This window comes from Pongo pygmaeus, chromosome 11 (assembly GCF_028885625.2).
Source record: "Pongo pygmaeus isolate AG05252 chromosome 11, NHGRI_mPonPyg2-v2.0_pri, whole genome shotgun sequence".
Taxonomy (NCBI): domain Eukaryota; kingdom Metazoa; phylum Chordata; class Mammalia; order Primates; family Hominidae; genus Pongo; species Pongo pygmaeus.
In genome coordinates, this window is record NC_072384.2 from 65,285,884 (window position 1) to 65,312,080 (window position 26,197).

Here is a 26,197-nt window from a genome sequence, read left to right on the forward strand (position 1 = left end):
CTATCAGATGCTTAAGGAACGTTATCAGAAATTAATACAAAATTTTCTAAATATTGAACACAGAAATTTTGCTATTCCTCATTTTTTGTGCCATAAGAAATATCTGATGGCTTTACAAACAATAAGCGCTTAGAAATTCAGCATACAAAATTCATTTTCTCCCACCTATTATCAATTACAGATTTCATCCAAAAGAGGAAAAAAACTTAACCAAATGATTACAATAGTGTTGAGGATGTTTTATTGTGTTTTCCACATAGATAAAAAAATAAGGCTTTTTGATGAAAAGAATCCATTACAAAGTCAACAATCCATTACAATTATAATTGAATCAGTAACAAAATTTAGCTTTAAATGAGTCAAGTATTCTGCATTTGAAATTTAATATCACAAACATTCAAGATTAGTGAATTTTGGTAAGAAAAAAAATACTAGCAGAAAGGAAAAGGACACCTTTTCAACAGATAGTAATTTATAAAAATTTTTTTAAAAGTGCTTTGGGAAAACACACAGTATCATTACTTAAGAAAAGTCATTTAAGGAAGACTTAAGTGCTTCAAGTGGAGTGCGTTACAGACTAAAAAATGTTTCAAAATTTGCCAAGAAATTTAAGTGTTAAAAATACTCCTCTCCTTATTCAGTTTCATGTTTAAGGAAACATTTGACAGACAAGTAAACCAAAGGCAAAAAAAAGTTCACCTGCATTTTAAAATAATAAATTCTGGATCTGTAAAAGCTCTTGGTTTGTACACAGAGGCCAATGCTGACCTTTATTGATCTATTTCTATGTAGTTAAAAAAATACAGTAACAAATCTTTCTTCCTATCCCCCCAAAAAACTAGGGGAAATATTTTAAATTGTGAGTGTGCGAATGTAGCTATATATATCCCTAAGTGTACAAAACACACAAACATCACTTTACTTGGAAAATTATTTTCATCATACTGTAAACATCTCTTCCCCTACATCTGGACATTTTGAAATAGTCTTTGGTATTACTAGTTATTGTGCTTTGAAACAGAAACTTGCAGAATTTCTGTAGTAGTGCTACATAGATAGTTTAAGATATAAATAAGAAAAATGCACTTGGAATAAGTTACATTTAGCTGCTTTTGCATAATTTTCAAAAACTACAGTGTATGCCTAGTCACAGTTTTATGAGAAAGAATATTTCCTTTTTCAACTTAATTTTAAGGAACACTTAATCATTTTGGCTAAATATCCATTTTTGGAGTGGATCTGATGGGTCGCATGACACTAAACTTGGATGCTCTCCATTTGCTGAAAGGCACATTTTTAAGAATGGATTGTATAGAAGTTGATCCTAGAATAAAAGGAAACAACAGACATTAAATTTCAAGACTCATAGTTAAGTGATAAACATGAAAAAGATTTTATGGTTTCATTGAAGCAAACCTAATAGTAAATCTTTCTAAGGTGAGCCATGTCTGATAAACTCTTTTTGGCTTCTAGTGTAAATGCCACCTTTTAAGCTACTACTGTTCAATTAGTAAGGTATTACATAATGAAGAGAGGCAGACAGAACAAGGTTTGAATCACATTTTCAAACAAGAAGTATTCCCTTGATATATCCATAAGTGACAAACTCTTAAAAACATCATAAATTATAAAAGCCAGTGTTAAGGTTTTCCAGTACTGCACAAAACAATGTTCAGGTAAGAATTGCTATGATACAGCTAAGCCTTAAACATGTTTAAAAACAGAAGAGACCTGTTATGTATTCTCTCAATTCTAGGTTTGTGAAAAAGTGCTAAAACAGAGTAGAAAAAAATTAATCACTTCAAGCGAGAAGATAAAATAATTTTTCTTCTCTCTGCCAGAAAAAAAAATGACTGTTGCAAAAAGCATTATAAGAAACCCTAAATAGTAAAAAACAAGCAACTAATATTAATAATTCACAGAAGTGCTCATCTGCATATATCATGGTTCCACCGAGCAACTTAATTTTTTGTTACTAAGAAAAAGTACTTAATTCATAGATACATTCTCTTATCACATGTGTAGACACACATAATAACAAAGTTAATAAAGGGAGAGAAATTCTGATAGATAATGTACCATGTTCCACTCATTTTCCCAGATAAGCAAGTAGAACTAAGAAAAATAGTGAAATAGTTGAATTAATTGCACTGAGGTACCTTCTGGATCTCCCACATCTGCTCTCCAGTGACAACTGTCTTGTGACCTTTGTAGGTACATGCCTTCAGCTGAACAAGACCTTGAGCAGCATGAAGACATAATTCCTTCTGGATGTTGTGCCGAATTTCATGTTGAGCAGAGTATTCGAAGTACTGTGGAAGGAACAGCACTGTTACTGACAAATGCAACCCATGTGCTCAGTTGCAAAATAAATAAATAAATAAGCAACTCGTTAAATAATGAAGTCATTTCTATTTCAACAAAATAATACAATAAAAATAGTTATTAGAAACACAAGCTGAGTTTTTGTGATAGACGATACAATAGCCTTCCTTCATCAACAGGTGGTTACTTCATTAACAAGGTACTGTCTTCCTCCCCATACCAGAAGTTGGAAGTTATCAAGGAGAATGGAGGCTATCCCAGGCATTCCTCAGAAAAGGGAATGAAGAGTTATAACAAGAACATTAACTGCCTCTCTCCCACAAGTGTTCCATCTCTCTTCTTCATCTCAATCAAAGGTGTTTTCACTAAACTAGGGACTTCACGGTGTTCACCATGCCTCAGTTTTCTCACTAGAAAATGGGTAATTTAATAGTTCCTACCCCACAGGGTTATGAAGATATGTGGGTTAATATGTAGAATACATTTAGAACAATGACCGGCACATGGTGAGTTTTCATACATTTTAGCTATTGTTACTACTGATGCTTCTCTTTCTCCACATATCCAAGTAATTTGTCCCTTAGCTGCACTATTCCTCTCAGATGTTAACATCCCATCCATTCTCACTTCCGTGTACTCACTTCTGTTACTCAGACTCTCAGAATGTTTACTGAAACACCTACAGCTACCTCCAATTTCTGTTCCTATCATCCAGCAATCCAATCTGCTGCCAGATAGTCTTTTATAGCTTTGGTTTGATCCCTGACTGCCCTTGCTTAAGTGAGTCACTATTGTTGCTAAGATAAAGTCCACACTCCTTAATTGGTACATGAAATCTTTCTTTTGGATCTTGCATCAACCATTGCCCCAGTTATATATTATGCTTCTTTCACACAATTCTACCAATCAGAACATGTGTATCTATAACTCTAAGACTTTGCTTTACAGTCTGTCCTCTGCCTGGAATATACTTTTGACCCTTTTCTGCCTGGCTAACTCCTTTTTAATCCTTCAAGAGCCAACTCAAATATTACCTTCCTTCTTTGGCTTTGCCTGAATTTGCCCTGCTGCACAAAATTACAATCTTTTCAAGGTTCCCATAGTACATCAGAGATAACTTTTCTAGCACTCTATTAGAATTGTGTGTGGTGTGTAGACCTGGCTTCCCTATAGACTGAAGTCAGGCAATTTATCGAGTTATAATACCCATTACAAATCCAATATTTCATAATATTGACATTATAAAGATAAAATAAGTTAACATAATTGATTTTCAATAATGAAATAATTAGTAGGAGCACTAATATGTGTTAAGTCCTTATTACATGCTAGGCAGACACTGTGTTAAACTCTTTATGTCTATTAGAGTAGGCACTCTACAAACATTCGCTGAATTCACAGAGCCACATATCTTGAGTTTCCCTACTCTTAGTCTCATGCTTAATTTATCTCCGCCCACAAGCAAAACATCAGTCATTTTTATAACTAGTAGTTCTTCAGAGAGACACTGGAAGAAAATGGGTTTAGATGATGAAAATAGCATTCTAGCTATACTTGCCTAAGAAAGATAAGCCTTAAGACCTCAAAGATGGTAACAAAGGCTGTTGAGTATTTTACCCGTTATTAAAAAGTTATTAAAATAAAAATTATAAAAAATGGAAAATATTGAAAGTACTTTGGTAACAAAAGAGAGCACACAATTGGATAGCTGTGAATGTTGGAGAGACCCATTACTTAGAACGAGTAGAGAAGAGGCAAAGCAGTAAATATAATCAAGTTATAATGACTCAAACTGCATTACACTAGTAATATTGGCCAGCTTAGTCACATAACCAAAATATTTATTTTTACTTGGTATACATGAAGTTTTATGCTATAAAAACATTATCTGATCAAAAGTAGAAGGAAACATGAAAAAATGATCAAGTTATATAATATCTAAAAATTTTAGCACTCAGGGAACTAAAATTTGCAAAACGGTTTAAGTGCGATGCTTGATTAAAAATAAAATGTCAAGTAAATAAACCAAAATAAAATCAATAGCTGCGTTAGGGTAACAAAAGCCGAAGTTTCTATTTAGTATATACACCAGATAATATTTATTCTCCTGCTCAAAACTCTTCAGTCATTTCTGTCAAACTTAGAATTAAGTCCAAGTTTCTTAATGTGGCCTGTTAAGCCCTACATGATCAGGTCCCTATCAATGCCCCTGACCTCATTTCCTAGTCCTCTTTGCTAGACCACTCTGCCTAGAGCAGAGTGGCTATCTGCTTTCTCCATGTATCTGCCTCTGGGCCTCCACTCTTGGAAATCCTTCCTCCAAGATGAGCATCTTCTCCTGGAACACTCTCTCAAAGTATTCAGGCCTCCCCCTAAGGTTGCTTTTCCAAAAAGGTCTTCCCTCACCTCTTAAAATAACCACCCCACCCCGAAACACACCGTTCCCTTACCTGCTATATTTTTCTTCATGCCCAAAACTACATATTTTTTTCTTTGTTCCTGTGGAACATAAGCTACACAAGATCAGGAGCTTTGTCTTTTCACTACGGTAACAGTCAGTACAAGCTACTTTATAGGTTCTAAACAAATATTTATTGAAAGAATATGTGAATGTTTTCCCATCCCCCAATTTCTAAAAGATAGCTATATTCTATTTAAAATGTAAACATATTTTTGATACAGAGCTATCATAAAGCTGTTATCTTTATGAAAATGATAACAGAAAAATGGAAAAAGCAACGTGAACAATATATCTTCAGCTTTTAAGATAAAATAAATGTAATGCTAGAAGAAGCCTAAGAGAAATTTATAGGGATTTACATTTAGTGATAAGACTTTAACAAATGCAGAAATATTTCCCTTTGCTCAAAATCTTAATTTTTACAAGCATAGATCAGTGTTATTTCCAAAGAATCCAATTATTTACATAACTATTTTTCTTCTAGTATATGGAGGGTAAGAAAATTCTTAAAAAGATGCATATAGATTTATGCACATACACATGTATGTACAGATATATATGTATATAGATATAGGTATAGATGTATGTCTGTCTATATGTGTCCATATATATCTCCATCCTATTTCAGAATTACACCTTAACCATCCAGCAATAGATCCAGTTCACCAGCTCTGGCTTCTGGGCATCTGTATCATCTGCCCTCAGTAGATTGATTGGTTTAGGTTAATAAGGATTAGAACTAGATTAAGCTGAGCCTAATGGGTAGGAAGAAATACAGAAGAGGATGGACCAGGAGATAAACTGGCTCTTTTTTCCTAAAACTGACATCTCAAAGTTTTGTCCCATTAAAATAGGACATCATGGATATTAATTATTGCAAAAATCCTCCACACACATCTTGGACTCTACACCAAAATACTTGCAATGCCCAGAAGAAATATCCAGGCTCTTCTCTTCATTTCACTTTCCTTCACACTCTTCTTATTCTGTTGCCATTCCCCACAGCCACCTCACTAGCTCCTACCTACCTTTTTTTTTTTTTAATGTTTTCAAATGTCATCTTTCTCAGGAAAATGTGTGGACACCCAGTCTCATTCAGATGCCCTTTTCTATACCCCCAGAACACTCTGAATGTTTTATCCTAAGGAACTGCTAGTTTATAGATTTCCTAAAGGAGTTAGAGTCTAAATAGCTTGAATTCATCAGAGTATCTGGCATGCAGGGCTCACTCAATGAATTTGTTGAATGAACAAATGAGAGAAATAGTCTAATCTTTCCAGGAGTTAAGTTACAAAAGGTAAGGAAAGGAAGCTTAAAAAAACAGAAACTTTGTATATAACATGTTCTCTACCCATAGGCAAGTAAATAGTAATATTTGACATTTGAATCTTAATCAGTAAAATAGTCAAAAGGTAGTAAAGCAGGTATGTCACTAATCAAGGAGAATCTTCCTCTTTTGTTGGAGAAGGAGGAACATATTGAAATAATATTGTGGCCCACAAAATTAATTTATAATGCTCTATTTTGTTATTAACACTTGATGTAATTTGTGATTCAATCCAGTTATATGTGGCCTTTATGTGTAAACTTGCAAAATCACCATGCCAATAGTCATGCAAAAGTTAAAGCATCAAAGAGCTACATAGAATTTTGTTTTTAAAAAAATTTTCAAATGGCATTATTCTATTATTTTCTCATTTTCCTTTTTTTTTTTTCTTTTTTTTTGATTTGTTTGTTTTTGAGACAGAGTCTCACTCTGTCACCCAGGCTGGACTGCAATTGTGTGATCTCGGCTCACTGCAACCTCCACCTCCGTGGTTCAAGCAATTCTCCAGCCTCAGCCTCCCGAGTAGCTGGGAACACAGGCATGCACCACCACGCTCGACTAATTTTTGTATTTTTAGTAGAGATGAGGTTTCACCATACTCGCCAGGCTGGCCTCGAACTCCTGGCCCAAGTGGTCCACCCACCTCGGCCTCCCAAAGTGCTGGGATTACAGGTGTGAGCCACTCTGCTCGGCCTCCTTTTTTTTTTTTTTTTTTTTTTTTTTTTAATGGTTAAGCTACTCAAATTGTTTTCAGAGCCAGAGTAAAAACCAAAAAAATACTCATCAATATCAATTGCCAAACTCAGTCCGAAAACATTTCACACACAGCTTACCCAAGTATAAAGCTGCTGTGGGACTTCTGAAAAATAGGCAACATCTCACTTGTGCTTGTAAATGCTTTACAAGTGAAGGATTTTTAATGCAGTGCTCACCTGGTTTCCCCCAAGTCCATGACATGTATACATAATTAATGGTTTGCCTCCTTGATTGTTTTCTCCAACATCCAGACATAGAGGCTGACCAACGCTTTTAATCTAAAGGAAAATTTTCAAGTTATGAAAAGTTTTTTAATCCATGTGGTTTATATATTTTTAAAATAATTTAGAAAGTAATGCTAACGATTATAATGTAAAATCTCAAAAGCAATAAAGAAAGTATTTCAGCAATTTTCTTAGAACCACACAAAGGTTGGTGGCAAGGAGTATATTAATTAAAAAAGGAACAGGAAAATACTCACATATCCAGATATAACAGGATTAAGGTCTGGCACATACACCTCTGGATAAATATTGTTCAGATACCATGTAAAATTTTTACACTGAAGGCGGTGTTTTATTTCAAATCTTTTTGAAAGATCACCAAATGCTTTCTGTAGAAACATGAGAAATGAAGGGAATGCTTAATTAAAACAACATTGTTAAAGTACTTAAAATACTGCTATTTGTATTTCTATTTAGGTATTTTTAAAAATCCATGCTAAAAATTCAAGAGGCAATTCAACAGCCTTCATCATTCATTCAAGTAAAAAGTATGCCTGCCTGTTCATTTCTGGCTTTAAAAGAGAGTCGAGACCACTTCAGTGCTGATTAAAATACTAAAATGATGCTATTTTATTCTTCATTTGTGCCACAAACATTCCCTACAAGACAAAGATTTCTAGTAAAATGCTGTGGGCAAAGGAATGGTGGTACGAGCATCCAAAATTGGTCCCAACTTTATACCTAAAAGTGACCTGCAAAGTGAGGTGTGAGAGATCAGGTATAGACAAACAGTGCCAATACACAATGCAACTTCAATCTCTTCTCCATCAAGATCACAGAAAACCATAAGCAAGAAATAACCCATTGGGAGTAATTTTTCTAGTTTCAGGATGTTGCTTGTTCTTAACAATATCCCCAACTGAACCTTTAGTATATAAAAAGGCAATTTTCAAGTTTAAATGAATTTTGTTTTCCTTTATTTTAAGGTACTAAGAAAATAACTTTTTAAAAAAACCATTATTAAACTTCAAGGTATTTGACCTACAGGCAAAATATTAGAGAAAAAGTACATGTAATATCTAAATGTATGCAAAAGTAAATACTCAATCTTATCAGTTCAACTAAAGAAATTTTCTTATGCCAACTTCGATGTCTTGAACCCAGGTGTTTTAGCAAAAAGTATGAGTCTTTAGGACTTCTGGCTAGCTTATTACATTTACCATGTAGATCTATGTGTCCTGTGGTAACAAACAGGTATTTGCTGACTCATGTGCCCCTTTGTGGGGGACAAGCAGAGCATAAGCTTCATTTAGTGCCCACTTGCCTGCCTAGCCAAGTACTATTGTGCAGTACACAATCTGCCCAATTTGTCTTCATGGCCTTGGGTAAAAAGATAGTAATCTAACTCAGTAGTGCTCTGAATTTGCATCATAACAGGGAGATACTGGGGAACAAAGAAAAGGGGAAGAGGTAACCAATTCGTTCTTTACCGCAACAGCCAAAATATTGATACCCTTGACTTCCAATAAATACTCCACCTTCCCTCACCCTGCAAATTAGCACTATTTCCTACAAAAGACAACTACTATTCACTGAAGCATGGTCTTAAACTATCTAGTTAATTTACCTTATCTAATATTATTAAGACTATTGGAACTCACTTCTAATATATTAGGTTTCATGATTCTGCAGAGCAGAATCTATTTATGGCAGGTTAATAACAAGAGTACCATATATTTGTTAGCACTTATCACTTTCTTATTTCACAGCTACTCTGGGAGAGAGGCAACATGTGTATTTCATCTCTTAAAACAGGGAAGGAGAGAAAAGAAACATGTTAAGCATGCACTCCATGTCCAGCCACCTTGCAGCCACTCTGTGAAGTGTCTTCCCTATTTTACATTCTCAAAGGCTTTGCCAAAGTAACACCTCCAGTAAGTAGTGAAACTAGAGCTTGAAAAAAAAGGCTTGGCACTCCTGGTTTATTCTCATGCCACATTAAGACACTGTCTCTATCTCCAGTGCAAAAAGTCACTTAGAACCTTTATTTAGGTGTTATATCTCCTAAAATCAGTAAAAACAGTTCTACTTAATTTTCTTTGAGTAAAATATTGAACCAGGGCAGCAACAAAAATGTACTATCTTTCATATTAAAAACATCAAGTAGAATTCCTGGTTTTTTAAAAAGCAGTTTACTTAGCTTTTTTCTTAAAAAAGGAAACTTGGATTCATAAGTCATGTACTTTAAGAGTTAAAATTAAAAACCTACTTTCAAATTGTTTGATGTTTTGTACTTGAGATGAATTGACGCAAAAGGACATGTGAACTTGTTATAGATTTTATTGCAATTTAACTACTTAGCTTTAACTTACTTGTTTAACAATTTTTGCTGCATCTGTATTTCTCCTATAAAATATTTCCTTGTATTCATCCATCCAGACTTCTGCAAGGCGAACTTGGTTTCTAGCAATCACCTGAGTGCCTTTTGGAAAGCTATGAGGGCTTTTGCTGCGAAAAACATGTCCAACAACAGAGCAAGGCATAATCTCCAACTGCCCACCACATTGCCATACCTGATAATTAATGATATTTGTTTAAATTTACAGTATTTTAGAAAAATCAAAGTGTTGCTTTTAAGTTCACCTTTAAGGTATTATGAAAAACAAAATTAGAGAAGAGATTACAATATTACAAATAGTCTCTGTCCCCTGCCATTTCAACTTAAGTTTTTAAATGTAAGGAATTATTTTATTAAATGGCATAGACACTAAAGACAACAGAGGTGCATTTTCAGTAAGTTAACAAAATGGCGATTTTAGATTTTTCATAAAAAGGAATTCCAGGCTTTTGTTTTTGCAAATAATTATGTAAGTTCTCTAATATGCACAGAAAACTAAAGGCTCTTATGCATTTGACTTCTGTCTGAACTACTGACATAGTCACTTCACTTAAACTAGAGTTTCTCTTCTAAGGTTGGATATAAGTAGACTCAGACCCTATTTATCTCTTGTATATTCAATTTTGTAACCAGGGAAACAATTCCAGATGGCTATTATTACCAATGACCATTCTACTGAACTTGCAAAGTAGTGGATGATTATTTTAAAATTCATGCCAATTTAGAGATAAAATGTCAAAAAAAACCCTTATTTGCATTAATGCTAAATAAAATGACAAATCATGAAATCAATGCCTTTTCACTTAAATGTCTTAATAATTGACTCTGCCATAGTTACCAAAGAATCAGAAAATAAGTCATACTTAATACTATGTGCTTGTAGTAGAGCAAGTAATTACAATCTCTTTCTCTCCTTCCTTTCTTGAACAAATGAGAAGACTCAGTGATATGTTCAATTCAACAAACTGTGCTTGTGACCCAACACGTGCTAGGGGTTGGAAATACTGAAATGAATAAACAAGACCCCGCCATAAGCAGTTCAAACTTGGCTAAGATCATCACTGCCAGTATGTGATGGAGCCATAGCCAAAACTTAAATCTTCTAACTCCTAGTTCAGTTCTTTTTCCACTACATTCCAGCCTAAGAGATGAAAAATGAATGATAAAGTTACTGCAGAAAATGAAACTCATGAAATCAAATACATAAGGTATATATGGAGTCTACCCAAAGCCTTTTTTTATATTAACTTATAATGTGTATAGAAAAAATCCAGCTCATTCAATCCAAACAGTTAAGTCCAATGTCCTTTAAAATTATTCATAAATATTTTTCCATTCTAACTCCCTTGATGATCAACTCATTTCCTGAAGCACTAGATTTAATTATATTTATCTTGGCTGGAATTCAGTAGCTACAAGTGCATTAATTGGTGTTACTGCCTGGACACAAGAGTTTAACTGATTCCTCTTGTTACATTGGCAACAATGAATAAATATATTAAGTTACATATTAAAAGAAAATATTCTTATTCCAAAATTTCCAGCAATTAAGTTTCAGAAAGCACAAAAAGTAGAGTGCACAATCTGTAATCATATGTACCAGCCGATTAGAACACAATATATTTCATTGTTTAATATTTCTGCTATATTTAATTTCCATAAACTTACTCTGAAAGACATTTCTATATTTTCACCTCCCCAGATTTCCATTTCTTCATCGTAACTTCCAATATACTCAAAATATTCTTTTGATATGGAAAAAAGTCCTCCTGCAAAAGTGGGTGTTCTGAAAAATAATCCATTGTCAAATTTTGTTATAAAAACTAAACAAGATAAAACAGCATATTTTAAGAACTGAAATTAAAAAATTAAAGCCATATCACATTTTCTAAACTTTTATTCAGATTAATAAAAACTAGAAATGCTATCTTCAAAGTCAAGATTTTTGGGGTGGGGGGGAGTACTTCGTGTCCTCTTCCATTGGAGTAAACTTAAATGTCTTCTCCTAACCATGCTTTACGATTTTTAAGTAATGATTGATGAGGAAGACATAAGAGCTCACTCACGGCTACCTCCTACTCAGCAACATCATGTATAAGTAAGTACACAAGTGAATGACTTTTAGATTCTCTTTATACAGAATATGTGTGTTCTTTATCAATTACCTCAGAGGCAATTGCTATAAAGCAAACGTGTACGTATTCAATGTATGGTATAGGGTGTAAATATAAGACTCTGAGAGCAATCATCTTACTTAATTGGGTAGGTTTCATCTTTCCTTCTTTGCTTCTCATGATCAGGAAGCGACTCCCAGCCAAATGAAAGACTCCAGTCAAAATTTCCACGGTTATGGTTACTTCCATAAGGAGAAGGTTTGTTGAATTCAAACGTGTTCAGATCTATGGATGCAATATCTGGACTTACGACAGCTGTGTAGTTCTCAGCTATTCTGGCCAACAGAGGTTCTAACCAACCATAGAAACACTCACCTGGAGGGAACAGAATTTTAATTAATTCAATAAAAACATTGAAGTTTTTTTCTTTAGTTATTTAGGTGAAGATTTACAGAGAAATGAGAATAACAGAGTCAATTTGTGTTTTGAACATGCATATAATGATTTCTTTCTTCCTCAGATTTATTGAGATATAACAGACAAATAAAAATTCTATATATTTACATTGTATATCAGTGTTTATATATGTATACATTGTAAAATGATTATTGCAGTCAAGCTAATTAACATATCCATCACCTTATCGGCTTATGGAGAGGGTGGTAAGAACATCTAAGATCTACTATTAGCAATTTTTGAGTAGACAATATATTATTATTAATTATAGTCACCACGTTGTACAATAGATCTCCAGAAGGGGAGACTTCTTAAAGGTTTATTGTGAGGAGATGAGGGTAGGATGAAAAAGGTGAAAAAAGATTCAGTACAGTTAGAAAAAATCCCCTACAGATGATGACCTTCTTTCTTCTACAAAAGATGCAAAATAACACTAGTGTATTTGAAGTTTAGATGATGTGTTAAAATGGCCTATGAATCAAAGGTAGCTTTTTGCTGCTCCACATTACCTGGCCCTAAATGCGTTCTGATTTATTTAAACTTGTATCTCCCTGAGTAAGGTACAGTAATTGAAATTTTCATTTATCTGACTGGGTCTTAGGAGAAAATAAGGAGTCAGTATAATTTCCGATTTTAGCAACTGGAGAAGAAGAACCATTCAAAGCTGCCCTAGACCTAATATAAAGGGGGAGCCGAGGAGTTTCATGTCATGATAGGTCTAGGCCCTGGTCACAGGCCAGGCTGTTTTATATAACACACAGCAAGTTCAGCCGATGCATGTGCTGTCCTATGCTGGGCTCCCCACAAAGCAGTATTTGGCAGTCATGGTCCAGGAGGACCGTCAGACATATCCACCCAGTGGGTAGTGGGTAAGAATGTCCAGTATGATCTTACTGTAATTTTGAACAAGGAGAAGAAATACCAGATGATGGTATTTTCCTTTTTAAAGCACCTCTCTAGGATTACCTTTAGTGTTCTCTTCGTTTTCTAAATGTCTGGTATTAAAAGAGAACTGAATGTGATGGCTCTAAGCAACACAAGCACATCCAAATGCCCTTCTGTAATAATTGGTGTGTGCTCAAAACTAGTAATTGGGTGAAACATAACCTAAGCACTGGCCAATTCAAAGCTAGACACTCCTACAGAGTATAGCCCACTAAACTCAAAGCTCAAGGGACAAAATGACATTTTAGTAATAACTAGCATGCATATGACACATTGACTCTAAAAATGTTTTCTAAATACTTCAAAAACTTTGATTCTGAAAATAATTAAAGTACAAAGAAAAACCAACAGCAGCAAAGTCAAACAAAAATTGACAATGTTTACGTAAGGGATACCAAAGAAGATGGGATGGGGCACCCCTAACCTGGCATAAAAACTATATATAAAAACATATTTTGGTTTTGTGGTTTTTATTGAAAATTCGCAGACTCCTTTTTATGCCAAAAACTAAAATATAAAAAAAGCAGCAGTACTAGGATAAAGTTTAATGATAGGGTGGATCACATTCACTCATTCATTCATTCATTCATTCATTCATTTTGAAACAGAGTATCACTCTGCCGCCCAGGCTAGAGTGCAGTGGCACAATCTCAGCTCACTGCAACCTCTGCCTCCCGGGTTCAAGTGATTCCATTCCTCAGTCTCCCTAGTAGCTGGAATTATAGGCACACGTCACCATGCCTGGCTAATTTTTGTATTTTCAGTAGAGACGGGGTTTCACTTTGTTGGCCAGGCTGGTCTTGAACTCCTGACCTCAAATGATTCATCAACGCCGGCCTCCCAAAGTGCTGGGATTACAGGCATGAGCCACCATGCCCAGCCACATTTAAATAGTAAATAAGCTTTCATTCACTTTGAAGTGTGGGAATCAAGAAAACAAACAAACAAACAAAAAAACACTTTTTTTTGTTTGTTTGTTTAACAGAAAAGAAACATGGAAAAAAAAAATGAGGCAAGGATAACTGGCTGGAACAGCTAGTAACTGGAGAACATTAAAGTTGAGGAAACTTAAAACACAAAGGAGATAAGAATTCTGCATAAGTGAAAGGAATTTTCTCCACAGAACTGTTATCTGCTTTGGCTGTCATTGCTATAATCACCAGTTGAAAACGCTGTTAAAGAAAATGCAATTAGGCATTTAGAAAAGAAAAGACTTCCTTACCTTTTAAATTAGAGGGAGAAGGAGAGAAAATGTTACAACCATATCCATACATATATACTTACAGTGAGCATCTAAAAATGTGAGAGTTTCAGCTGTTGCGACTGTTGCTCCTAGCAACCGAGCAGTGATCAGACCTTTTCTTTCTCTTTGTCTGACTATTTTTACTATAGAAAATTGTTTTACATATTCATCTAGTTTATCATGTAAGTACTCTGTAAGGAAAAAAAATCAGGATTCTTTCTAAATGTATTTTCATATATAGCTTATGAAAGCTAAAGAAACCACAGAGCAATGATCCTTCCAAATTCATAATCTTAACAGTTGCATGTGTCCTTCCAGTAAAATGAAAATTTTATCTTTAACTCCTTACTGGGGAAAACGGCTAGCTATGCAAATTATCACTACTGTAACACAAAACACTGTAACACACACTTATTCTGCACACTTCCTATCAATAAATATAATGTGTTTGGAGGGAAGTGAGAAACTTCAAATGGAGTCAACCCTAGCTGTTCAGAAGACTCATTTAGAAGTCTGAGAAGATTGACTACAAGAGTGAAAGATATGGAATTTGGCCAAAAAGATACTCAATGCTTTGAAATTGGTTATTTAAACTTGGAAATCTTAAAGAAAAATGTCAAATATCAAAAGACCTCTGATATTTAAGCAAGGATCAAAATAATTTAACACCAAAATGTTGAGCCACATCAGAAAGTCCACGGCTATAGCAGTTTGGGACGATTCCTACACAGAGTCAGCAGAAAAATTTGCGAAAGCTTTGGAGTCTCCTGACAGAGTTTTATTTAGTAAAATATGAAACAGGCAAATTTTAGTATTGGGTATATACTTTAAGATATTCAATATACCAAATTGGATAAGGTTTGTAATAAGCAAAATTTGAGATCATAGGTTTTAAAAAAGTTATTAACAAATGTCAATCCAGTGTTGTTTTTTTTGTCTGTTTGGTTTTGTTTTGAGACAAGGTCTTGCTCTGTCGCCCAGGATGGAGTGCAGTGGCACAACTCACTGCAACCTCCGCCTCTGGGCTGCAAACAGTTTTCCTCAGCTTCCCAAGTAGCTAGGACCACAGGCATGCTCCAACAAGCCTAGCTAATTTTTCTTTTCTTTTCTTTTTTTTAGAGACTGGGTTTCATCATGTCGCCCAGGCTGGTCTGGAACTCCTGAACTCAAGCTATTTGCAGGCCTCAGCCTCCCAAAATGCTGGGATTACAGGTTGAGCCACTGCACCCAGCTATTCATATTCTGAAACAACTTCTTAAGCCTGTTTTTCACAATTAAATTTTTGATTTCTTATTGAGTACAAAATGCACTTCTTCAAGCAGCCTTCTTGGGCCCAAAACATAGCCTCAAAAAGATTTGGGAATGTTAAGAAAATCAATAAATGTCCTGGGGCAAAAGTTTGCTTCTGCCAGATTTTAGAAGCAAATGCAGATGACTTTGAATTTATCTGTGATAATATAACCTTTTCTTCAATTCTCCAGTGGTTCAGTTAAGAGAGCTGCTTATTTAAAGCTTAAACATTCATAAGAGAGGAAAGTGCAGGAACAACCCTTGTGGAAAAATAAATCTATCTAAACACTGTTGTCTCAGAGTAATAAACTTTTTAACAACTTCTAACTACCTCAAAATAATTCTCTGATTAAGCTTTTAACACCTTCTAACTACCTCAGAAATAATTCTCAGAAAGACAAGCAGAATTGTAACTCATCTTAAATACACAATCATAAACATTTTCTGTTTTAAGAGGCTTGTAAAAATTTCAACATTCTTGATTAGAATTATTTTAAATGGAGTTACTACACATTCCTTCAATATACCCTCTCACTGTTGGAATTTGTAAAAAAAAAAAAAAAATTACTTACTCACAACATATGAACTTACCGTAAATTTATATCTGCACCCTAAATTTAGCTCCCATGCACACTCTTTATTTGGGAGGTTAAGAACAGAAAGCTACATGAAATCAGATGCCCTGATTTCACTTTATGGCACAATTACTTTTAGCTGTGTGACCTTGGGCAAGGAATTTTACCTTTTCTGCACCTCAGTTTTTTAAGATGAGGATAATAGGACTCACCATCACAAGACATTGCTGGGAGGATAAAATGAGACATCTGACCTTCAGGAATCTAACTCCAAACTTGGATTTATTAAGGAATAAATTTTGTAATCATTGAAATAATATGTATCTGTTTGATACAATATTTAAAATACTTATGATGTTTGAAAATTTACAAGTTAGAGTATTTGTTAAATTAGCCTTGTGATTCCAATTTAAAGTGTGTAATTTAGTATTTGACTTCCAATTTTAAGTGGAAATGTACTAAAGAATTTGGCTAACATTGTAAGTAATATTGGAATATTTAAGAACACCGAAATAAAATAGAACATGGTGACTCTTTAGTGATTTTTAACTATTCATTTATATTATTTATTGATATATTATTTATATTAACTCATTTAGTCTTTAAAACAACTCTAGAAGTTATGTACTAGTTCTGTATTTCCTCAATTTTAAGCTACACAATTGGATTCTTCTTATAATCAATTTCTTATAATCAATGACATGTTAAGTTTAATTAGCTGTGGGTTTTCTCTAGTGATTTATAAATTAACGACACATAATATGCTTGATGAAATATGGCATTATTCCCATTTTGCTGATAAATCACAGCAGAGAGGTTGAGTAACTTGCCCAAGTCATATAGTTGGTTAGGAAAAGAGCTGGGATTCAAATCAAGGCAGCCTGACTCAAAGGCTCAAGTCTGTGCTCTTAACCTCTATGCCTTATAATAACAGTCTCACATTGAGGACTACATAGTTACGAATAATGGTGTTTCATACATTTCTGCATTTGAAAATATTTGAATATGTCCATCCTTGGATTCTAATTTCATTCAGCATACCCACTATCCAAACTATTATATTCAAGCTCTGAGATGGCATACAGAGAGCACCATATAACCAAGTAGACTGTAGATACCACCATACGGATTTGGGAAACAATCTAATTTGCATGTGCTTTCTTACCATCTACACTAGCATCATCCACCAAAATGATTTCCTTCAGCAGTATTGCAGGTGAAGAATAGAGCACACTGTGGACAGTTCTAAGCAACGTGGACCACGCTTCATTATGAAAAACTATTATGACACTGGTGGTGGGCAGGGGAGGGCAGCGCTTAAATTTTTGTTCAATACATCTAGAAGAAGTCAAAGAAGTAGAAAAACAATTACAAATTTTATTATTTTATTTCACAGCTATACCATTGCTAACATTATCATTATTGAATCTTTATCACTGAAAAATGATAGTTTTCTTCTATGTAATATAATCTCAATGCTATATAAAACGTAAATAAATCAAAACAATTTTTTTACAAGCAAATCACTCACCCAGAGATGATGTCTACAACAGAGATGACAACATATCAAGGATTACAACATGTTGTTATAGCTTTCTCAACAATATAATTTTAAATGCAAATAACATTTTAAATAGTGAAAATAACCTACAATGAGACAGCACGTAAAAATGACAAATCCTTATAATTGCTCAAATAAAAACCAAATTTTTCTTATTTCATGCAGAAATCATCCATTTTTCATATATGCAACTTTAAAAATTGTACCACTTTATTAATTTTTTTTTTTTTGATGGACTCTCACTCTGTCGCCCAGGCTGGAGTGCAGTGGCGTGATCTCGGCTCACTGCAAGCTTCACCTCCCAGGTTCACACATTTCTCCTGCCTCAGCCTCCCGAGTAGCTGGGACTACAGGCGCCCGCCACCACGCCCGGCTAATTTTTGGTATTTTTAGTAGAGACGGGGTTTTACCATGTTAGCCAGGATGGTCTCGATCACCTGACCTCGTTATCCACCCGCCTCGGCCTCCCAAAGTGCTGGGATTACAGACGTGTGCCACTGCGCCCACCCTATTAAATCATTTTTATAAAGATTATCTTTAATTAGATATTTACCTAACTATGTAATATAGGTTTCTTAAGTATTTCCTAGATTTATTGAATCAATTTACTTAATCTGTACACAGAATCAAAAGGGAAAAAATAGTTTTATTGTAAAACCTATGTTCTTCTTCTTATTTTTATTTAAAATAGAGACAGTCTGTGATGTTGCCCAGGCTGGTCTTGAACTCCTGACCTCAAGCAATCTTCCTGCCTCAGCCTCCCATAGTGTTGGGATTATAGGCGTGAGCCATCATGTCCAGCCTAAATCTATGTTTTTATGATGTTCATCATTCAGCAAATACTTATTAAGTACTGCCATTTGCCATGTGTTAAAGATTTTGCTCCAATAATTTGATCTACTATTAAATAAGACTAGCATTTAAAAAACCCTTTAAAAAATACATAGAAATAAAGATCTAAATAAAGACCTAAATCCATGTTAAAAGTCCTGTGCTCATGTCACCATCTAAAACATTGATTGGGCACAGGGAGAGAGACCCTAAGTGCCCTTGACTGATTAGTGGTACTATCCATTAGCTAAAAACATTAGTTATAAATTGATCTCAAATTCATTTGTGTAGGAATGTCTTTCCTCAATGAAAAATATCTTCATATTAAGCCACTGGGGTACAGGTGAGTCTGCATAGTCTCCAGCCTTTGAGGCTAGAGATGTAGAGATAACCACAGTTCCAAGCCTGCTGAATGGAGGTGAGGATTAAATGAAAGAACATATAGGAGAGGGCTTCAAGTCACTGGGACATAAAATAAAACTGTGTGAGGTTTATGGGAAAGATAAGCAAATAAAGCAACTATATCTTTAAGGTCACTTAAAAACCATAAATGGCTGTACAATTTTGGACAACAGACTATGAAATCCTCCCTTACAGTCAAAAGGCACAGTAAATACAGTGTGTGAACAATTAAACAGTGTTGCTCAAACACAAAGATAAGGAAGTAAATCATTTACTCATGGAGATAAGAGCCCAACACCCTTCAGTTCCTCTGCCAGGGCCAATGGGGAAACTGTAGCCTCCAGTGTGATATTAGGGGCCTGAGAAAACCGCCCTAAAAAAAGATACACAAATTATCCCATTAATTACTTTCATAGTCATACCTCAACAGGAATGTCTCTGATACCCTTTTCTAACAGCAAGTCTTTAGAATGGAATATTTGTAGTGATAAAAAAAGGAGTTGGATTGGGGTAAAATATCAAGAGAAGATGTCAACAACAGATTAGAAAAAGGAGAGGATGGGTTCTGAGTGAAAGTGGCATTGCTCTTCAGTTTCTTCATGATTTCAAAGCATGATACAGGTGCATGGGCAGAAAAAATAAGCACCTTCTTCATCATTCATAAATAAAAACAAATTATTTATTCTAAATTGAATTTTGGATAAACTACCAATTAATAAAAAAGCTCAAACACAAACTATCCATATACACACTTGAACCACAATTACACAGAAATAAATGACTAAATATAAGCTTATATTTTGAACCCATACAAGTTTATAACCAACATAAACTAGAAGTAAAAATTATGAAAAATTCCGTATTGTATTTTATTTTTAAAGGAAAAAAAAAGAGGAAACCTATGATTTGTTATAAGCATTTTGAGGAGAAAGTGAAATGTTGAGTATAAGATTTTTTTCCTACCTTTATTTGCTATGTGGTTAATTAATATAGTATTAATCGATAATTATAAAATGGTTTTGAAGATTTAAAGTATAAAATTACACAAAAATTCATACTAGTAAAATGTTATCACTTTAATCTTGCAAGATTTTCCGTCAGTTTAAACTAGGATTTATTTGCTTAACTGATAATTACCATTATCAAGTAAAAATGTCATGTTATATCATTAATACAAGTAATAAAATTTCACAATATAATTTCATAAACCCCATTCATTTTGAAACAACATGTTAAATGTATGCTTTGAAAATTGTTTTATATATTTAAAATAGTGCAATTAAAATAACTTGCCAAAGTAACTGTATCATTCCAGTCAAACCATTTGAAAAACCTGGCACATAGAAACATGCTTAAATTATCACACATGACCATCTGGCTTTGGAAGAAACTAGGTCTATATTTCTAATGAGCATGGAAAACATTAGCAACTCTGCAGAAAATGTGTTATTTGCTGATACTGGTTACATTCAAAGTAAAAAACAAATCTTTTTTTTTTTTTTTTTTTTTTTTTTTTTTTTGAGACGGAGTCTTGCTCTGTCACCAGGCTGGAGTGCAATGGTGCAATCTCGGCTTACTGCAACCTCCGCTTCCCGGGTTCAAGTGATTCTCCTGCCTCAGCCTCCCAAGTAGCTGGGGCTACTGGCGCATGTCACCATGCCCACCTAATATATGTATTTTTAGTAGAGATGAGGTTTCACCATGTTGGCCAGGTCAGGCACGGTAGCTCATGCCTTTAATCCCAGCACTTTGGGAGGCCAAGGCGGGCAGATCACTAAGTCAAAAAACAAATCTTTACCGTCTGTACAAAACCCTGTCCAAAGTAAGAAATAATTAAATCTTCACTCCCACCAAAAAATGTTGTTAATGTGCTTACTTGTTTTTCACTTACTTAGCGATTAACATTATTGAAAATTATTGCAGCTTCTTAATGCTATATTGGGAGAAAAAAGCTCATTTTGAGCTGTCACTGATTGTCATGTCAAAAGAATAAAAATCATGATTATTGATTTTTAATGTAGATTACTTTTCAGTCAAAACCTCTCCTCAAATCGGTAAAGTGCAATATTGCATTCTAATCTATTACTGTATAAAAGGAACTATAATGTGCCTTGTTATAACAGCTAGAATATTTTATAGATATTAGTTTCTTTACACATTCATTTAAAAATTATGAGCAACTTAAACTTGAATCAATTAGATTAGAATAGCTCAACAGAAATCTAAGCTACACAGTTTCAACGTTAAGGGACTCATATACTTGGATCCGGTATTGATAATCCTAAATCTAGAAAAACCTGAGCGAAACAATAGACCAAAAGTTATCTTCAAGTTCACTGCCAAATGTAATTCTCTAATATCCAGAAAGCAAAGCAAAATACATACGCATTGTTTGCTTCCGGTTTGCTTATCTTGTACTCTTTTTTTTTTTGGAGATGGAGTTTCATTCTTGTCGCCCAGGCTGGAGTGCAATGGCATGGATCTCTGCTCACTTCAACCTCTGCCCCCCAGGTTCAAGCAATTCTCCAGCGTCAGGCTCCCCAGTAGCTGGGACTACAGGCACACAGCACCCTGTCTGGCTAATTTTTGTATTTTTAATAGAGACGGGGTTTCACCATGTTGGCCAGGCTGCTCTCAAACTCCTGACCTCAGGTGATCTGCCCTCCTCGGCCTCCCAAAGTGCTGGGATTACAGGTGTGAGCCACCGAACCTGGCCTATCTTGTACACTTAAAAATCTACTGAGGGGCTGGGTGCAGTGGTTCACGCCTGTAATCCCAGCACTTTGGGAGGCTGAGGTGGGCGGATCACCTGAGGTCAGGAGTTCGAGACCAGCCTGGCCAACATGGTGAAACCCCGTCTCTATTAAAAATACAAAAATTAGCTGGACGTGGTGCCACACGCCTGTAGTCCCAGCTACTCGGGAGCCCAACACTGGAGAATCACTTGAACCCGGGAGGCAGAGGTTGCAGTGAGCCGAGATCATACCACTGCACTCCAGCCTCAGTGAAAGAGAAAGACTCCATCTCAAAATAATAATAATAATAATAATAATAATAATTAACAATCTGCTGAGGGTGGGCCAGGCGCAATGGCTCATGCCTGTACTCCCAGCACTTTGGGAGGCCAAGGCAGGCGGATCACCTGAGGTCAGGAGTTCAAGACCAGCCTGGGCAACATGGTGAAACCCCGTTTCTACTAAAAATGCAAAAAATTAGCCAGCTGTGGTGGCGGGCGCCTGTAATCCCAGCTACTCGGGATTGTTTACAACAAATAGGGCATTCTGAAATATAATTAGGTACTCAAAAACTTTGAGTCAAAGTAATCACAAAGTCTGTGAATTGGTTTATACATATGTAAAATATTATCCAACAGTTCCAAAATCTTGGCATATTTTTAAACATTTTTATTCTAAAGAAATACACAGAGAAATGGAAACAATTCCTCTACCTTCTACTTCCGGAAAAAATTGTCCACTAATTCCCCCTAAATAGATGAGAAAACCACAGTATTTAGGAATAAAGGATTTCCTTGTGGATAGCAGTCAGATCTGGAATTCAGTTTTCTAATTTCCAAGCTAATAACTTTTCATATCTGCACTGCCTCACCAAGCGTAAATAGGGATATGTAGCCTCAATCATTATAAGCAAAAAATAAATACAACAGGTTAAATAAACAGTATTTGCTGATTTTCTGCCTTAGAGTAGCTAAAAAAACAGATAACTTCCTTAGCTCACCCCTCTCTCCCTTGCAAAGCCTGGTGATAAAGAATAAACAATAAATATTCTTCAACATACTCAGGAGGTCGAGTGTCTGGTCCAAGATCTCGGTGCAAAGAAATCCTGTCACTTGCAAAAGCATTAAAGCAGTGTTTAGCTTCCCCACGTTCCTTTTCCTTTTGCTCTTCAACACTTAAATTGGTTGTCTTGAATGCTTTACCAGAAGCACCAGGTGCATTTGAATCCTGAGGTGGACGGTCAAGGACAGGCTTCAATTCTGCTGCTGTATAATATCCTTGCAAACAAGGTCTCTCACCAGCATCAATGTTTTGCCTGACAGGTGCTCCTATTTGCATTTTTGGCATTGCATCCTTAATATTGTTTACAGCTTCTAGCATTAAATCCAACATCTTGTTTTTGTTTTTCATGTTTCTTTCCATCCTTGATTCCTCTTTGGAATATTGAACACTTACTTCTCTTTGCATTAAAACCAAAACTATTATAAACAAAAAAATTACTGCACCAAGCTTCCAGAACCTTTTATGGTAATGTCTTTTAATGTGTAATTTTACTAGTCGCTTTAGGTGAGCCATTCTGACATTAAAAGCTTGTCACTTGACAAATAACAGTTATTTCTTCTTCTGTTACTTATATTTTTTATCATAGATTTGCTGAGAAGCAGGTATCTTTAAATGGTAGTACCTATAAACAGAAATGATAGATGGTATTAGTAGCTATTCAGTCCTACAGGCATGGCTCAATTCATTCATTTAACCAACAACTGAACATAAGCTACCAATGTACTCTTACGGTTAATGAGAATACAAAGATATCTTGTCCTCAAGAAAATTACACTTTTGAAAGAAAATAATTGTTACAATTTACTACAATTTATTGGGGTTGCAAAAATATTGATATTCGTCTCCATTAAAAAATACATTCTTTTTAAACTCTAATATCCACTATATACTATGTATAAAATTAATTTTATAAATATATTTTGAGTTAAAAAAGAATATCTTCACTTGATAACCAAGGAATCAAAGGACCTCATTAAATAAATTACAAAAAAGAGAGCTCCATAAGGAAGCAAGGGTATACTGATAAGTACTATCAGGCATCCATCTAAAATAGTGGCCTTCATTTTATGTAGTTTACCCTCAAACTGTGATCTACTCCAGCTTAATGAACGATAATAGAGCAGTTTCATCAATAAGTAAACTATCATTCTCCCAGATTTTCCAACCCAATAGTACTTGTGAATCCTGAAGGAACCCCTAAAAACAAGAAAATCAACAGCATTTAATTTGTTGTTATATAACAGCTAGTTTTAATAGCTCACAGAAATACAAGATCTAATAGTAAAAAGAGAATTCATTAGCTTTACTTGAAGTGTCTGTAGGGAGCCTATAGAAGTCATAAAGTTAAAAAAGCAGAATTTGGTTTGATAAAATATTGCTTGCAATTGACCCTCAGAACAGGACAGCAAGTTTATTAACCCCTAATATGGGACAACAGGAGCAAAGAAAAAGAAAAATAGGACTTTTCAGGAAACGATTACATACTATGAGCCGTGATAGCCAGTCAAGAAATTTGCAGGGACAAAGGGGAGGGAAAATGCCTGTTCTTCCTAAGGTCTAAACATATTTTACAGAAAATATCATTTACAGCAATGAAAATTAACTTTTTACACCTTCTTTAACTTCTCTTCCAAAGTTCTCCCTAAATTTAAAATAAGAAAACCAGGTTCTAAGATGGATTCTCTGGCTTTTGGCAGGAAATTTTAAGCTGAATAAACAAAATAGGCAGAACTTAGTTCTATATACTATTTCTAATTGGAGTGCTCTATATTCTTTTCAGTATGGAGTGGATACTTCTGCTCCAAAAGATAACCCCAATTCTGACATATATTGCTCATAAAGGTGAGATTCCAATCTTTCTCAGGTTTGGTTGCTTTATGAACTTCAGGTAAAAAATGAAATGACCTCTTAAGCTTTTGAAAAGAATATAAGAAGTTATAGAACCACACTATGACAGCTGTGTAATTAATTATGTGTCAAATGTTGTGCTAGGCTGTGGTTAAGAAATTAAAGATAGCCCTTACCTTCAAGAAGCAGAATTGAAATATAGGAAGCCAGAGGACAGTCACAAAGCAGTGTGATATGTGCTATGACAGGAGACTAAGAAAGCTACACAGGCTTGGAACAGTGGCTCATGCCCATAATCCCAACACTTTAGGAAGCTGAGGCCAGAGGATCACTTGAGACCAGGAGTTCGAGACCAGCCTGGGCAACATAGCAAGACCCCATCCTACAAAAAAATACAAAAATTAGTCAAATGTGGTGGTGCACGCCTGTAGTCCCAGCTACTCAGGTAGCTGAGGTGGGAGGATGCCTTGAGCTCAAGAGGTTAAGGCTGCATTGAGCTATGATTGTGCCACTGCACTCCAGCCTGGATAGCACGACAAGACTCTGTCTCAAAAAAAAAAAAAAAAAAAAAAAAGAAAGGAAAACAATGTAGAAGGTCAGGAGAAATGTTAAGGAAAGTTTCCTAGAGATGACACTGTTGAGCAAAATCCTGAAATACAAGTACATTTTAGGCAGGTAGACAGGAGGGAAAATAGAGAGGGAATGTCAGATGCAAAACCATAAAAGCAAGAAAAGGCATGGTCAGTCCTCGAGTACAGCATAAGTGGAAGGCACAGGGAGAGAATGACAACTGATGTGGCTCAAAGGTCAGTTAAAGATCAGTTCATAAAAACCCTTGTGCATCTTTCAGTGAATTTGGAAATTACCAATTTTTTCCAAAATAGATGGAATGGAGAGGACTGTTTTTAAGAAAAGACCACAATCAAATTTATGTTTTAGAAAAATCACAGGTTTTTCAGCCCCAGTAAAGGTGAAGGATATTAATGAGATGAGAGGGGTCAAAGGATGGAGTGGAATGATTTCAAGAGAGTCCAGGAAGTGGAATCAAACAATAGGATTTGGTGAGAGAAAGGGAAGAATGGGAGATGAATGGTGATATGGTTTTGCTGTGTCCCCACCCAATTCTCACCTTAAATTGTAATAATCCCCATCTGTCAAGGGCAGGGGCAGATGGAGATAATGAATCATGGGGGTGGTCTCCCCCATGCTGTTTTTCATGGTCATGGATAAGTCTCACGAGACCTGATGGTTTTATAAATGGGAGTTCCCCTGCACATGTTCTCTTGCCTGCCATCATGTAAGACATGCCTTTGCTCTTCTTTCACCTTCTGCCATTATTGTGAGGTCTCCCCAGCCATGTTAAGTTGTGAGTCCATTAAACCTCTTTTTCTTTATTAATTATCCAGTCTCTGGTAAGTCTTTATTAGCAGCATGAGAACAAACTAATACAAATAAGTAAAGTGATAACATTAACAAAGGCAAGAAACACAGGAAGAAGTATAGATTCAGGGTAGGAATTAAGGAGATAATTTGTTCAGTTTTGGACATAGCAAATGTAATATGCTAATGGAACTTCCAAAGTGAGTTTCCAAGAGCAAAAAGATATATGCGACTGGAAATTAGGAAAAAGCTCTGCAGTAGAGA

General features: G+C 35.1%; 1 protein-coding gene across 4 annotated transcripts in view; it reads right to left on the reverse strand.

Annotated features, from left to right (window-relative positions):
• Positions 1-226: 226 nt before the first annotated feature.
• GALNT3 (polypeptide N-acetylgalactosaminyltransferase 3) overlaps positions 227-26,197 on the reverse strand; it is a 47,116-nt gene continuing 21,145 nt past the window's right edge. For 3 of the 4 annotated variants that reach the window (XM_054478796.2, XM_054478797.2, XM_063647608.1), the window contains 10 exons: positions 22,704-23,327; positions 17,280-17,452; positions 14,291-14,440; positions 11,746-11,980; positions 11,160-11,277; positions 9,466-9,666; positions 7,351-7,482; positions 7,046-7,147; positions 2,160-2,312; positions 227-1,324 (listed from right to left, as the gene is read on the reverse strand). In XM_054478796.2, coding sequence (XP_054334771.1) covers positions 1,202-1,324; positions 2,160-2,312; positions 7,046-7,147; positions 7,351-7,482; positions 9,466-9,666; positions 11,160-11,277; positions 11,746-11,980; positions 14,291-14,440; positions 17,280-17,452; positions 22,704-23,218 — 1,902 coding nt within the window. In that variant the 5' untranslated portion in view covers positions 23,219-23,327 and the 3' untranslated portion in view covers positions 227-1,201. The remainder of the gene's footprint in view (positions 1,325-2,159; positions 2,313-7,045; positions 7,148-7,350; positions 7,483-9,465; positions 9,667-11,159; positions 11,278-11,745; positions 11,981-14,290; positions 14,441-17,279; positions 17,453-22,703; positions 23,328-26,197) is intronic. The other variant, XM_054478798.2, reaches the window with a different exon arrangement.